Genomic DNA, 16,997 nt, shown 5'->3' with positions numbered 1-16,997 from the left:
ATCAAACACAAATTCCTCTGTCTTTTAAAGCCCTTCATAATCTGGGCCTTTCCTATTCCCCGCCCCCCCCCCCACTTTTTTTTGTGTTTGTTTTTGGCGGGGTAATGAGGGTTAAGTGACTTGTCCAGGGTCACACAGCTAGTAAGTGTCAAGTGTCTGAAGCCGGACCTGAACCCAGGTCCTCCTGGATCCAGGGCTGGTGCTTTATCCACTGCGCCACCTAGCTGCCCCCCTATCTTTCTTACATATATTATGTGATCCAATGACAATGACCTCCTCTGCTATTCCTTTCACAAGAAATTCTACCTCCCCACTCCATGCATTATCAATATCTGTTCCACTTGTTTGGAATGTCCTCCCTCATCATCTTTGTCTCCTGGCCACCTTTAATTCTCAGTTAAGATCCCATCTTCTACAAAAAGCCTTTCCTGGTCCTCCTTAATGCTAGTGCCTTCCTTCTTGTTTGCATGTTGTCTCCCCTACTGTTTTTTGGGGGGTTTTGGTTTTTTTGTTTTTTAGTGAGGCAATTGGGGTTAAGTGACTTGCCCAGGGTCACATAGCTAGTAAGTGTTAAGTGTCTGAGGCCAGATTTGAACTCAGGTACTCCTGAATCCAGGGCCGGTGCTCTATCCACTGCGCCACCTAGCTGCCCCATCCCCTACTGTTTTTGCCTCTTTGTATCCCCAGTTCTTTCTTAGTCTAGAATCTGAGGTTCAGTAGGTGTTGAATAAATTCTTGTTAATTTTTCTTCCTTTTATTACACGATATTAATATTGAAATTATCCCTTTCTTTTTGATAGGTAGTTAACATGGAGTAGTTAGAATTAAACAGCAAATGCTGTTCACTGGCCAAAAACAAATTTAAAAGCTAGAAAAGGCTTAACCCTTCCTTTTCTTCTCAAAATCTACTTCTGTTTCATAGTGAATTAGCTGATGATTAGTATCTCATAAAAGGATAGGGTGCTTACAACATACTTACCAATGACACTTAAAAATCAAGTGCTTTGTGTCTTTTTGCTATAAAGTATGTATAACAGGTACATGGAATAAGAACAAATTATAATATTTTATTATTAACTATAAAATTTTTATTATAACTTGGTCAGTAAACTAATGTCACAATAGTCTATTTGTTGGCTGGGACTTGACAGTTTAGATTAATATGAGCAGCACAGTATAGTGTAAAGAATATTAATCTTGTAGTCAGAAGATCAGATCTCAAGTCCAGACTCTTACACTTATAACTTGCCCAACCATAGGCAAGTCTATCTACCTCTCTGTTCTCCCACCTAGTCATCTATAAATCAGGGATATGATTTACATATCTACTCTACTTCACAAAACTGATGTGACAAAAGAGCTTTGAAAACCTTAACATTCTATATAAATGCAGAAATTATTATACAAAGCTTTTGTTCAAATGTTTTGTTGTCAAGGGACTAAATATTTAATGAATATTCTAAGTAAGATAAATACATTCAAGTATAAATGCAAAAATACATTCTAAACCTAAATAGACATTATTTCTGGATTATAAGTAGCACGGCTACTAAAAAACCCCCCAAAACAAAAAAACCTAAATGTTCAAGGAGTATAACTGCCAAAAACTCTGATAGAAAAAGACACTTTAGTGATGATCCCTAAAATGCCTTCTAGCTTTAAATCCTATTGTTTTTCCACTTTTTCATCCCTTTTGTTTAATAAACAGTAGCCTAAAAAAGTTTTTAAAAGGTCATGTAAGAAATATAAAACTCACAGAATTAGAGAGAGGGAAACATAGGGAAAGGACGGAAAGAATCTAAGTCCCCCAAGGCTGAACTAAAAGCAGATCTGAAATGACATCTTGTTGGAAACTATTCATGAACATGGGCATCTGACCTATTATCTCAGATGTGATATAACAGGGAAAAGATACGTACTTCTAAGGTTAAGTGTGCTGTCACACAATACAGGGCATCTGATAAACTAACAGTATAAAAGGAGTTGATGTACTCTTAAGATTCAGCACTGAGGCTCAAGAGAAAACCGTTCCATTCATGAGTCACAGAAGAGGAATTGTCTATTTCTTGTTTGAGACTTTTTAATTTTGCTTCTCTATTTTAAAAAATGTAAATCTGTACCAACTTTTTTTTTGGCTTTTTATATAAACTAAATGTCCCTCTTTATTATTCTTCCTTTTCCAGAAAGCTATTTCTTATAAAGAAACAATTTTAAAAAGTCAAAACTGATCAATCTGTTTAAAAACAAACAAACAAAACCCTGACAATGTATGTAATGTTCCACACCTATGACTGTCTCCCCATCTCCTGCAAAGGAGCAAGGGTAAATTTTTCTGTCTCTTCTTTGGGGCTAAGCTGAGTCCTTAAACTTTTATGGCATTTAGTTTCTGTGGGGTTTTTTTTGTTGTATTCTTTCCATTTACACTGTTGTAGTCATTGTGTATGCTGTTTTCTTGGAACTGCCTATTTCACTGTGTATCAAGTTTATGAAATGTTTCCATGTTTCCCTACATTCATATCAATCATTTCTTACAGTACAGTAATAATAAGTCTGTCACATTCATCCATGACAATTTTGGGGGCCATTCCCCAACTGATGCTGTCCACTCTATTTTTTTTTCCTTTTTTTCTTTTTGGTGGGGCAATGAGGGTTAAGTGACTTGCCCAAGGTCACATAGCTAGTAAGTGTCAAGTGTCTGAGGCCAGATTTGAACTCAGGTCCTCTTGAATCCAGGGTCGGTGATTTACCCACTACACCACCTAGCTGCCCCCTGCTCATAACTTTTAAAAATGGAGGCGACAGGGGCAGCTAGGTGGCACAGTGAATAAAGCACCGACCCTGGATACAAATCCGGCCTCAGACACTTGACACTTACTAGCTGTGTTACCCTGGGCAAGTCACATAACCCCCATTGCCCTCCCCCCCAAGTTATGAGCTACTTCTAATTTCCCCATATCTTTTCTTTTTCTGCTTTGTCTTTTTTTTCCTCAACAAGACCCAAAGCAATAGACAGGAAACACAATCAAGAGTTGAGAGGTCCAGGGCCCAAATCAATTAATTTGTTTCCTTACTCTAAAGCCCTGATATAAAGCCTTGCTGAAATTACTTTCCTTCTTTTTGTTGCCAGCAGAGCAGATACACATTTTATTCCACCTGATTTAGAATAGATGGGATTTGACAAAGCTGCAGGGCTTTAAACAATGTATATAACTGATTACAAGGAAGTCACAACTTCTTTCAACTTCATTTTTCTCACCTATGAAATGGGGGTGTTGGACCTGATAATCTCTCAGGTTTCTTCTAGCTCTAAAGTTCTATGATTTATTAATACATGTTGACTAACAGCACAATGTTTATTTATATAATAGGGAATAAGATGAATAAGAGCACTGGACCTCAGGTCAGGAAGACTTACGTTCTGATCCTTCCTCAGATACTTAATAGCTGTGTGATCTTGGCCAAGTCATCAGTTTCCTCATTAGTAAAATAAGTAAAATGAGGGGGTTGGATTTGATGCCCTATAAATTCCCTTTCACCTCTAAATCTAGAATCCTATGAACAAAAAGATACCTTTTATTGAATATAATTGCAAAGGACATCAATAACCTACTTCCAATCCCTAAATAAAACACAAAACCCCTCTCTTACCTCCTTGACAAGTGATCACCTACCCTCCACGTCAAGAGCTCCAGCAGTAACAGTCTACTGTTAATAACCTCAAAAGTAGTTACCTCTCTACTTTTTATGCACGGTCTATTCCATTCTGGGGGAACTCTAATTATAACATTCCCACTACTGGACCTTTAAGTAGCTGACCCTAAACTTCATATTGCTGCCCTTATCTCTTGTCTTTGCAAAGGCTGCTCACCGTACCTCACCATCAACTTTGTGACTCTCAGAATCTTTATCTTCCCTCAAGGGTCTACTCAGGTACCACTTCCTATGGGATTTTTGGTCCTTTCTTGTTTCCCCCAGTTGTCAGTGCTCTCCCTCCTCAAGTTATCTTGTGTTACTTGTCTGTACACATGATGTATCCCAAGTAGAACATAAGGTCTGTGAGAACAGAAAAATGTTTCATATTTTTGTTTTTGGATTCCTAGTATCTATTGTATGTGCCTTTGTATGACACAGTTGTTAGATAAATGTGTGTCAAACTTGTGTCAAGATAATAGAATGTGGCAGATGAGGCGATTTAGCAGATACTCAGGGGCCCACCTGGAGACTGATCAAAACTGACTGAACTGGGGTGAGAGCCACTGACTGGCTTACTTCCAGTTAACTAGATTGTAAGCACATCTTGCTGGTACTTAAGAGGGTACTTAAGAAGGTATTATTCTCAGAAGCTAAAAACTTTGAACTTTACATAGAGACCACCTTCGGGTCCAGTAAACCACTGAATTTGAATGATGCTAGCCAATCATCTTGAAGAACCTCCCATTTCTGGGAGGGGAACATGAAGGAGGAAGCGGATGCTAGTGAGAGGGTTCTTCCTCTTTTGATGCGAGATCAGCATGGTGGCAGAGGACTTCAGAAGTGGGAGGTTTAGGAAGGCTAGGATTACCAGTTTATAAAAAAAATCTGTTCTCAATCTTCCTCTTTCTTTTACTATCTTTTAATAAACCCTTAAAAAACCTAAATTCGTTTATCAGTGATTTTAGTCAGTTTCCCTCCAAAACTGGGGGGGACAGATTAGAACCCACATTTGGAATTTTAAATTACACAAACTGAATTAGTAAACTCTCCCCTAAACTGTGGCTGAATGTATCCTACTGTAACTTCCATACTTCAACACTAACTACAGAGTGCCCAACATCAAAACTGACTCATAGCCCATCACTTCTTATAACTTTAGTATTTCTACTTACAATTAGCAAATTACTATGTAATTTACAAGCACACAGCTAGGTGGTGCAGTAGATAAAGTGTCAAGCCTAGAATCAGAAGATTCATCTTCCTGAATTCAAATCAGGCCTCAGATGCTTACTAGCTGTGTGATCCTGGACAAGTCACTTAACCTGTGTGCCTCGGTTTCCTCATATGTAAAATGAGCTAGAGAAGAAAATGGCAAACCACTCCAGTATCTTTGTCAAGACTGGACAACAACAGCATATTTTACAGGTAGCCATAAAAAAGGGGCACCAAGTTGACTTGGAGTTTCAGAAGAAAGTTGTATCATAAAAGCAGTATAATTAAAACTTATGGCATAAATAGGCCTTTATGGCTTTATTTTTTTTTTTTGGTGAGGCAATTGAGGTTAAGTGACTTGCCCAGGGTCACACAGCTAGTAAGTGTAAAGTGTCTGAGGCCAGATTCGAACTCAGGCCCTCCTGAATCCAGGGCCGGTGCTTTATCCACTGTGCCACCTAATTGCCCCAATAAATAGGCCTTTATATAAAAAGTTACTTTACAATTCAACATTTTGCTTCATTTTCTTTTCTACTTCATGACTATCTACTCACTGACAATCTTTGTCCTAGACTAGGGTCCACCACTACAGCCTAAAGACCAAATTCCTGCTACTTGTCTGCCTTTGTATGGTCCTCATGCTAAGAATATTTTTAAATATTTAAAACAAAATGTTATCACATTTAAAGAATGATTTTTACATTTTAAATTAAGATTTAATTGTATTTAAAAATGTAAAAAACATTCTTAGCTCCTGGGCTATACAAAAAAGGTAGCAGGATTTGGCTCTACTGAAATAATTTGCTAACACCTTGTTCTTAGACCAATCACCATCATATACAATTAAGTATAGCTTACAAGTGAAATTTTTCTGAATTTTCTTAACATAACCCACTTCCATAGTTAGTCAATTTCTCCCCAGTTTCTAAAAACAAAAATAGTTTGGTGACTGAAATAAAGCATTAGAAAATATTCTCCAATGATTATAAAATAAGAAGCAATCTATGGTTGCTTACACAATTTAACTGTATTTTTTATAAATCACAATTCCATTATGTAAACTAGATTTGAAATAAAGTAGCTTTAATGTAGCTGAGTTTTATTATACTGATGGGGTGGGATGCAGAAAGAAGAGGGCTAGCCAGTGATTCTGTAATTATAAGGAAACTCCCACTATCAAAGTAGATATGCAACAGTAATACAATTTACATACTTAGAGAATTTTCAGGGGGCACTGAAAAGTCATGGGACTTGCCGTAAGTTACATAGGCAATATGTAGAGACACAGTAGTTGAGTACAGGTTTTTCTGGGTTCTCCAATCAGACCACCCCTCTAACCATTAAGTCAAGTTACCCTTAACCCACACCCCACCTCCCATGAAGAGTAGCAAATGTTTGCCAATCTCTCACCCAGAAACCACAATAATAGGAATCATAAAAAATTAAATAGAAGTTTTCTGATAAACATAACTAAGGAGCTAATTAATTTCAATTGTTTAAGATTCACAAAGAGGCCAAATTTAAGCAAATGGTCACTACGGTTTCCAAAAGAAGACAATAATTATAAAACTAATCAAAACATCAGGAGTTATAGGGTATGTGTAAAATTAAATAAAAATGTATTTTAGTGCACTGATTTCCTGTAAATATTACAGAGTATTCAATTCTCTATCTTTTTTGTGTGTGAGGCAATTGGGGTTAAGTGACTTGCCCAGGATCACACAGCTAGTAAGTGTCAAGTATCTGAGGCTGAATTTGAACTCAGGTCCTCCTGAATCCAGGGCTGGTGCTCTATTCACTGAGCCACCTAGCTGCCCCTCAATTGTCTCTTAATTCAATAGTCATTTATATTCCAACAGGCTTCTATCTAGACTTTACAGGGGGGAAAATAAAAGTACAAGGTATATCATAATAATAACAATCTCTGTACTATTTAAAATATTTCCAAGACTCAGCTAATAGTTAACTTATTTTAGCCTATATTTCATTCACATATACACACAAATGACAGGACTAAAAATTTTGGATGGTCCTTTGTCAAAAGGATCTGATATATATTCAAAATAGCCTACCCTTATTTGAATCTACTTTTAAATTCACAAATCTGTAATGCTTTCTTCAGGGTTATAATATATAAATCAAAAATAAAAGATGAAACAGAAACTTACTTGGGATATATAGGCTCATAAAGGTACTTGTCTCCTCTTGCTGAGGCAATATGAAAAAATAAGATGTAGCCATTTGCTGTCTGAAAGAGATAAATATTATTAATTATGAAATAAAAATACTTGTCCCCATCACCTTAATAAAGTTCTCTATTATTTTTCTGAATTCTAGCTTCACATTTGCTAATCATTCATTCCACCCTTAAAAAAAAAGCCTTTTGAAGAATAACATCCCGATGAACAGTTTAAGAGAAGTATAAACTATTAGCAACTATATGAAAAACAGCTCCAAATCACCAGTTAAAAAAAAGAAATGCAAATCAGAAGAACTTTGAGGTTCCATCTCACTCAACAAATTAGCAAAATATATGTGTGTGTGTGTATCTACATATCTTCCACATATACATATATAATGTTACAGAGGTTATTCAAGGATGTACATATTAATGCACTGTTGGTGGAGCTGTGAACTGGTCCAACATTTTAGGAAAGCAATTTGGAATTATGTGAAGAAAATGACTGAAATATCTATAATTTTGACCCACCACTAGGATTCTACTACTAGGAACATACTTCAAGGAAATCAGTGGTAAAAAGAAAGATCTCATGGTGACCAAAATAGTTCTAATAGCACTTTTTATTTTTCTGGTAGTAATAAATAACTAGAAATAAAGTAGGTGCTCATCAATTGGGGAAATGGTGAAACAAGTTATTGTATATGAATTTAATATAATATTACTGTGCTATTAAGAAATTATGACTGTTGGGGCAGCTAGGTGGTGCAGTGGATAGAGCACTGGCCTTGGATTCAGGAGGACCTGAGTTCAAATCCAGCCTCAGACACTTAACACTTACTAGCTGTGTGACCCTGGGCAAGTCACTTAACCCCAATTGCCTCACACACCCCCCCAAAAAAAAGAAAGAAAGAAATTATGACTGTGATGAATACAGAGAAGTTTGACGGAAACTAAATGCTGTGAAATTATAATAATGAAGCTTAGGCCCCAAAGAAGACCTGAGAAGACAGTCATCTCTTTGGACAGATGAGAGGCTTTAGATGTGCAACACCACAAGATGGCAGACCTTTTCATTATGTAGACTAATTTTATTGTAATGAGTTTTCTTTTCCTTGTTTTATTTTTTGTTATAAGGGATCACTATCCCCTTAAGAGATAGCTCTCTGGGAGGGGGGAAAAGGGAAGGATACATGGAGAAATGTAGTTTATATAAAAACAAAAGCTAGCAATAAAATTTGTTTTTTTAAAAAGCTATCAACTTACCAAACTTAGGTGGTGAAATTTTTGCTTATGGTGCTAAATTTTTGCCCAAAAAACACACCTTTCCTTTTTTGAAACTATCAATAAAAAGGATTTAAACCTATTGAACAGTCTGTACTTTAAAAAATTATGTTCTTATGCAAACATTCAAAAACAAGACATTAATTACTGTGAATGAATTTAATAAGCTATAAAATGTTAAAATAACTGGCTCTTATACTCTGAACACTGTTTTTCTGAACACTTGTTTTTTATCCTGATTTATTGTTTTTAATCCATTAGGGAATTCTCATGAAAATCTCCTTCTATACGTGCAGATTTATAACTCCTCTGCAGCCCATAGTCTAGAGCAGGAGTTCCTAACCTGGGGTCTATTTCAAAGGTTCTATGAACTTGGATAAGTTAAACTTGGAGAAGAAAAAAAATGCATCTTTATTTCTATTAGTCTCTAACTGAATTTAACATTTCCTTTATTTATTTAAAACATATATTCTGAGGAGTCCACAATTTTCACCAGACTTGCAAAGGGATCCTTTACACAAAAAGGTTATTAACAATTCCTAATATAGAGAGTTGGCCAGGTCTGTTGAGAGGGAACCCAGGTTTTTCCAGTTCTAAGGCCAACCTGCTATTCCCACAGTTCTTAATTGTTTTGAATCATGGATCCCTTTGGCAGTTTCGTGAAGTCTATGGAACCTTTCTCAGAATAATGCTTTTAAATACGTAAGATTACAAAGGAAACCTATTATATTCAAATAGTTATCAAAATCTTTAAAAAATCAAATTCATGGGGGCAGCTAGGTGGCTCAGTGGATAAAGCACCGGCCCTGGATTCAGGAGGACCTCAGTTCAAATCCAACCTCAGATACTTGACACTAGCTGTGTGACCCTGGGCAAGTCACTTAATCCTTATTGCCCCGCCCTCCCCAAATCAAATTCACAGATTCCAAGTTAAAAACTCATCTATGTACCATTCCATGTTGCCTTTTCAAACACTGTCTAACTAAATAATAATCCATTGACCAAAAAAAATTTTCAAATCAAGAATGACATGAATTATTACTGATATGCAGAAAGACAGTAAAAAAATTAGTCTAGGTTCTTTTTACCCTTTAAAATAGTGTTAAAGATAACAAGTCCAGAATATATACATATTTTCTGCCACTGAACAGAACCGATGTAACACCATATCTCTTGAGATGCAGTGAAGGAACAGAACCAAGTCTGAATCCTCAACATTAAAGCAAAAGGTAGCTTATTTTTTCAAGTTACCAAAATATGTGAAAGATATGATTGAATATTAAGTCCATAGGCTTAAGTCCAAAATGACAATCTGTTTTATTTAACTAGTCATGACATATATCATGATTACATAACCTTGAACAAACCATTCAAAACCTGCACAAATGTGAAACATAGTAAATATCAAGACCTTCCGAAATTTAAGTTTCTAACCAATTATTTGTGATATCATTTAGTGAAATAATAGAAGTATAAATTTATTAAGATAACTTTGTGCCAATTCAAAATTCCTATCATTTTAACGTTAAATGGGCATGACTAAAAGCAGAAAGCAAAACAATTCAGGGTTCCAAATTCTTTTTCAATATTAGCTTCCTGTTTTTCATTTAAGGAATGTCAGGAAACATACAATTTCTCAGAAAAAGTGGCATGGGGGGATGTGTGTCAGGAGTGTCATGAACCTCATTCCTTTTTAAAGCATCTGATACATTGAAAGCAGGAGTATAAAAACAAAACAAAAAATGGGGACTATCACTCTAGGGAAAAGGCTCCTTTCTAAGTTATCAATGTTTATGTGGTATTCACTTTCTATATAAAAATAGGTTGAAACCACTTATCAAAGTCATTTAGAACACATGTATCAGTTGCTAATATACTATTTGACAGCTATTTAAATTTTTAGAACTCTTCTGTAATCTTATATGGAAAGTAAAAGTAAAATAATACTGTAAAGTATCTACAGTGGTGACATTAACATACAAAAGCTTTCCTGAATTCCATTCACTCAGGACAAATGCTCACCACTTAAAAGAGTATCAAATGCCAACAATGAGTCCAGAATTTAATTTTTAAGAAGATTAAAGAAGAGATTACAAGGCTAGGTTATCTTTCTGAATCCAAATAACCTGCCTGTTTTATATCTAGCAACCAAGGTAAAACTGAAATTTATTGCTTCATTTACTAGTTATATAGAATCATAAGAGCATGGTTAGATGACTCAAAGATCTCTAGCTCTGGTCCAATTTGCTTATTCAGAATATATCAAGTTATTTAATACCAGTGATCAACTTTGACAATAAACTACAAGCTTTTTATCCCCAGTGGCCCAACCACAATTTAAATGTAATGATTTGTTGATTATCTAGACACTGGATACTAAAGAGAACTACACACACACACACACACACACACACACACACACACACACCCTTGAGGACAAAGGGAGGAAGAACTTATATACATTAAAATCACAGGAAAAAGGCAAGCAAGAAAATGAAAGGGAAAAGGAAACAATTATCTTACAAATAAGAGATAAGCTGATAGAGATGAGGAAGGAATGAATATCATACATGATATTTCAGGAAATATAAATTTTAAGAGTGTTTATCAGGGGGCGGCTAGGTGGCACAGTGGATAAAGCACCAGCCCTGGATTCAGGAGTACCTGAGTTCAAATCCGGCCTCAGACACTTGACACTTACTAGCTGTGTGACCCTGGGCAAGTCATTTAACCCCCACTGCCCCACAAAAAAAAAAAAAAAAAAGAGTGTTTATCAGCATATTAGTCAGTTAATAAACATTTATGTACCAGGTACTATGCTAAGCTCTGGAGAGACAGTAATCTAGTGGCAAAGATAATCACACAAACAGCTAACAAGTCTATGTACAAATAAACTGTATACCAGGATAAATTGGAAATAATCAACAGAAGGAAGGTACTAGTATCTTGTATCAACAAATTTTAAAGTAAATAAAATTAAAATAGAAAATTAGCATACTGGTTTATTCAACTGAAAACTAAGAAAGGGCTTAATGGTATATTCCTAGTTCTCATTCTAAATAAAGGAATATAAATTGATGTTTGTAACTAAGAATATACTTTATAGTTAGGAAACTACAGAAGCCTACATGCTAATGCCTCATATTGGCACTGAAGGATCCCTAGATTCTCAAAGACTATCTGGGCAGAGAGCAAGCTGTGTGGAGTGTTCTACTAGGCTGGAAAGTATTTAAATACAGGCATGACCCAGCCATGGACTATCTGCAATCTTAAAACCACCTTAGCTCAGAAAATGTTTATCAATAGGTTGATTAGTTAGTCATTTGGTAATGAATTCTTGGTAACTCACAAAAAAATAGAAGAAAAAAAAAAGTCTTCAGACCAGGAAGGTGCCATTCTGATTCAAAAGTGGGACAACGACAAAAAAGAGAACAGACGTACTAGGAAACACACAATTTACAGACAGTCTATAAATACTAACTTAGCTTAACTTAGTATTCCAAATGTAAGATCCTTCTCCAGTGAACAGGTTAACAGAGTATTGAAGGACTTAAATCACATCAAACCTTACATTCTAATTTCCAAATGGAAGCCACAGCCAAATGGAAAGATGGCTCAGAGGGAGATAAATTGAAAAGGCAAATAAAGAAATTGATGGAGTTGGTTTCATGAATGCAAAGTCAAACAGTTTGTGGAATTTCTCATCTTAAACTCCAACACTCATGATAAACATTTACAAAAAGATCATCATGAAAATAATTACTGCTCACATGCCAACATTTGTTGTAGAGGAGAAAGAGATAGAGAATGACAGAGTGACATAATTTTAGTGTTGGAATCTGAAGTACCACCTCACACCTCTCAGATTGGCTAATATGACAAAAAAGGAAAATAATGAGTGTTGGAGAAGCTGTGGAAAAATTGGAACACTAATGTATTGTTGGTGGAGTTGTGAGCTGATCCAACCATTGTGATGAGCAATTTGGAACTATGCCCAAAGGGCTATGGGACTGTGCATACCCTTTGATTCAGTAATACCACTACTAGGTCTGTATCTCAAAGAGATCATAGAAAAGGGAAAAGGACCCACAGGTATAAAAATATTTATAGCAGCTCTCTTTGTGGTAGCAAAGAATTGGAAATCGAGGGAATGCCCATCAATTGGGGAATGGCTGAACAAGTTGTGGTATATGAATGTAATGGAATACTATTGTAATTATATATATATATAGTAGTAGTAGTAGGCCTCCACCAGTCGCGGATGACCATGGATCAGCACCATGAAGAGCCACACACCACAGTGTGGCTATGCAGTCCGATATGGTAGCCACAGCTCCTGAGTGACTTATAACCGGTAACTGCCGCATCCCATGGTTGTATCTACCCCATGAGGAGCAGCTGGAGTATCCTCTCCAGGGCGCTGGTCTGGGCAGATCAATATGGAAAACAAGCTGCTGCCCATGCAGCAGGTTTTCCCTCTCCATGACATTGGTGGATCCAAAGGAGAGGCAGAGCCAATACAGTTTGGCACCAGTGTCACCACAGGAGTTGCCAGAGGGATGTGATGTCCAACATCCAACTGCCTAAGGGACTCCGACTCCTGATTTTTACTCCAGGTTAACTCCCAAAGCCTTTCCCATATATGGGTATAGCCGCAAGGCAGCGGAAGTTTAAAATCAAGGTTCCTTCCCCTAGGCGGGTTGCCTGCCAAGGCTAATGAGCCCCACCTGCCCAGAAAAAAACAAAAAACAAAAACCATATATATATATATATATATATATATATATATATATATATATATATATATATATATATATATATATGAAAATAAATAATGAGCAGGCAGACTTCAGAAAAACCTGGAAAGACTTAAGTGGGCAGATGCCGAGTGAAATTAACAGCAACATTGTATGATGATCAACTGTGATAGACTTGGCTCTTCTCAACAGTGCAATGATACAAGAGAATTCCAAAGAACTTATGATGGAAAATGTTCTCCACAGCCAGAAAAAAAGAACTGTGGATTCTGAATGTAGATTGAACCATACTGTTTCTACTTACTTTTTGGTTGTTGTTTTTTTCTTTCTTGAGGTTTCTCCCTTGCGTTCTGATTCTTCTTTCACAACATGACTAATGCAGAAATGTGTTTAATGTGACTGTACATATATAACCTATATCAGATTGCTTTCTGTCTTGGGGATGGCAGGTGGGAAGAAAGAGAGGGAGAAAAAATTTGGAACTAAAAATTCTTATGAAAATAAATATTGAAAAATATCTTTACATGTAACCGGAAAATAATAAAACACTTTTATGATTAAAAAAAAAAGCATTGGAAGGGATCTCAGTGACCATTCCTTCCAAGCTATTACATAAAAGGAATCCACATTACAATATGTGGCCATTCAATTTCTGCTTGAAGACCTACGAGGAGGGGAAACCTACCATCTCCCAAAACAACCTACTCTACCTATGGATAGCTCTAATTATTGGGACATTTTTCCTGACATTAAATCCAAATTTGCTTCTTTGAAACTTGTACCTATTGCTCCTGGTTCTGCTTTCTGGTGTGAGCGCCTGCTGAGCTCTTTTCAGGGCTGCTCATCCACCTTTGATGTCTGCCTTCACCCAGTTCTCATCTGTGGCCCCCCCAAATTGTAGCATGCCCAGTTGGTCATACCCTAGTAAAACCATCTCTGCAGACAGGCCAAACCAGGTTGAGGGTAAATGGCACGCCCCAAACCCATTGGGGAGGTAGAGTTATGTCTACCCCAAACACGTGGAGACTTCCCTAGTTGGAATGGGCAGATGAGAACAAGTTGTTCCAATGGCCATGAAGGAAGCTGAAGCAGACACTGTGGAACACTTAGAGCCTGGTCAGACATCAAAGACACTAAGATCATCCACTGCACTGCCCCCCCCACCCCACTCCCTGCCAACCATCACCAGTCATCTTGAGTTGTCAGTTTGATAACTCTGGGAGAGTGAAACTGACAACTTTGTATGACTGTGTCTCATTTAAAGCCAATTCACTCTCAAGTTAAGACTTCACTCCACAATGTCATTGCTCCTCTTCAAAAACAAAGGATGAACAATAATATAGTTTAAAGTAGCCATTAAAAGTAATGATTTAATAAATAGAATAATATCTTAGTACTGGAAGGGCCTCCTAGGCCAGTCTTATACCCAGTATAGGAGTCCTTTATTAACATCTTTGGTACATGGTTTTGGCCTCCCTGTATCTGAGTTCTTATGGTGATAATTTATTTATCGATTTTCAGTTGTGTTAGAAAATAATTATTAATAAGCAATTTTTGGGGAGATATAGAGATCACTTTCTCAGTCCTTCCCTACCCCCGAACTTCCTCCAGGTAAGTCCAGTTCTCCTTGACAAAAGTCATCAAATCTCAACAGGGACAAACCCAATGGAAATAGATTTTTTTGTCTAGATGGGTGAAGGACTAATGGATTAAATTACACCTATATTTAAAGAACTTTGCCTTAAGCAACACAGTTGTTTTCAGTGACCCCATGACTGGATTTGGATCATGAAAATGAAGGAGAAATAACATCTGGTCCAACCTGGGAGGGTATGGTTTAACTTAGCAGAAAAGATAGCCCACAGAATACAAGGATGCTGTTATGGACCTGGGGTACCTCAGAAGTTTTCTGGAGGAAATCAAGGAACCTTCTCCTTGAGAAGCTAAACCAAAGGAGACACACACCTAAAGAGATAGGCCCACTGGATGTGGCTGCTGCCTTTGTGGCATGAGGAGGACGGAGATGGCTCCACAGATCGGAGCTGCCTCTCTCCCAATTTCCCCCAGCCACCACCAGTGGGGAATGGTCCTCCCCCAATAAGGGAACTTTCTACAGTCAGATGATCACCCCATTTGACCACCATAGGTCCTCTATAAAAGTATCTCCCTGTCTGCTACTTGAGGAGATAGGTATCTCAGAGAGCCACGCCTCTGTGCCATGCCTTTTCCCAAGAGAAGTCCAAGGACTTCTCTCTTGGTTTCCTTTCCCTAGCGCCTAAATAAAATATTATTTTATTCTAATTGGATTTGTGTGCAAGAGAGTTTAATTCTTTAAAGAGGAACTCCTAAGAACCCCTATCCCAAACCCCCATTAATTTCCCCCACAACAGATACAATTAAATCCATTTATCTAAGGAGACCTACACACTTAGTTTCACCTTGCAGCTTTTCTCCAGATCTTCCCTCGAGTTCTCTGCATAATGTTCGGATAATTCACACAACCATTTTTTAAAAAATAGTTCACTACACTGGTCTTAGTATTTCTAATTTACAAATTACTATGCCACTAAAAAATTCCATATATAATCACAAATTTCAAAGCTGAAAGAGACATCAAATTCGAACCATATTTGAAACCATAGCCCATCTCCAACATTCTCAACAAATGATTATGCAGCCTTTGCTCAAAGACCTCCAATAAGGGGAAACCTATCATGTTCTTTAAAAAAAAATTTTTTTTAAATAATGAACATTTTTTTTTAAGTTTTGAATTACAAATTTTATCCCTCCTATACCTATTATGTTCTAAGACAGTCCATTTCACCTAAGTGAAAGTGTTAAGATATTTTTCCTTATACCAAAATCAAATTTACTTCTTTGCAGCTCTCTGGGACCATACTGAACAATCCTAATTCCTCTTCCACACATGTGCCCTTCAAACAACTGGATTACTTATGATGATCCCTTGTAACTCTTCTCTTATCCAAGTACAACAACCCTAGTACCTCCTTCTCTTCTTTAGTTCATCCTTCACATAGCTGCTAAAATAACGTTCCTATGCACAAGTTTACTCACATCACATACCTCTGCCCCAAACTGTCAGAGACATCCTATTAGCTTTTGGATAAAAACCAAGCTTCTGAGGCTGAACCTCCATTATGACAAGAACTTACTTCTGGGTTCTGTATCTAAAATATGTGAAAAACAAAATACTAAATTACACATGAAAATAATCTATAGTCTTAGAACCATAAGACCAAGCCATGGGTCATGAGGAAGTTACAAAATCCACAAGAATTTAAAACAGCCAGAATGTCAAAAAGGACCAGTCTCAGAAGTGATTGAACATAAACACTGGAGCCTAGTAATACGTCATAAACAATGTGTACAGAGCACTGTAGCCTTCAGGATTATGAAAAATACTTAATGAAGTATAAATAATTAAGATGGGACAATCAAGACAAAGTAATTATTATAGATATAATAAAGCAGCACCTATGCATAACTCTAAAATACAATGGTCTTTTCTTCCATTTCCAACTCTGCCTTCTCTGAGCCTTCTACCTTTAGAGACATCTACTTAAATACTCTACTTATATTTAAGCTCCCATATTCCTTCTTTCCCCACCCCATGATCAAAATTCCCATTCTCTCAACACTCTTGCTCTCAGAAACCTTATAAAGGAATTTGCTGTGACATTCACTGATGAAATTATTCCGACCTCTCCAATGGGATCTACCACTAGTAAACCTATAGAGGAACTACAGCATTAGTAAATTGTTTGGAGGAACAATTTAAGGGCAAAGCAACCCTGTTAATTCCCTCCACATCACCATTATGACTACATTCTATTTATTCCTAAAGGATTAGT

The 16,997-nt window shown here is 36.8% G+C and overlaps 1 protein-coding gene across 3 annotated transcripts in view; it reads right to left on the bottom strand.

Annotated features, from left to right (window-relative positions):
* Nucleotides 1–16,997, bottom strand: part of RIC1 (RIC1 homolog, RAB6A GEF complex partner 1) — a 159,628-nt gene that overhangs the window by 91,495 nt on the left and 51,136 nt on the right. For all 3 annotated transcript variants that reach the window (XM_043997970.1, XM_043997896.1, XM_043998040.1), the window contains one exon: nucleotides 7,074–7,153. In XM_043997970.1, the coding sequence (XP_043853905.1) occupies nucleotides 7,074–7,153 (80 nt within the window). The remainder of the gene's footprint in view (nucleotides 1–7,073; nucleotides 7,154–16,997) is intronic.

Source organism: Dromiciops gliroides, chromosome 1, assembly GCF_019393635.1.
Source record: "Dromiciops gliroides isolate mDroGli1 chromosome 1, mDroGli1.pri, whole genome shotgun sequence".
In the NCBI taxonomy this organism is placed as follows: Eukaryota; Metazoa; Chordata; class Mammalia; order Microbiotheria; family Microbiotheriidae; genus Dromiciops; species Dromiciops gliroides.
The sequence above is the reverse complement of the archived record's forward strand: the minus strand, read 5'-3'. Positions and strand labels throughout refer to the sequence as shown.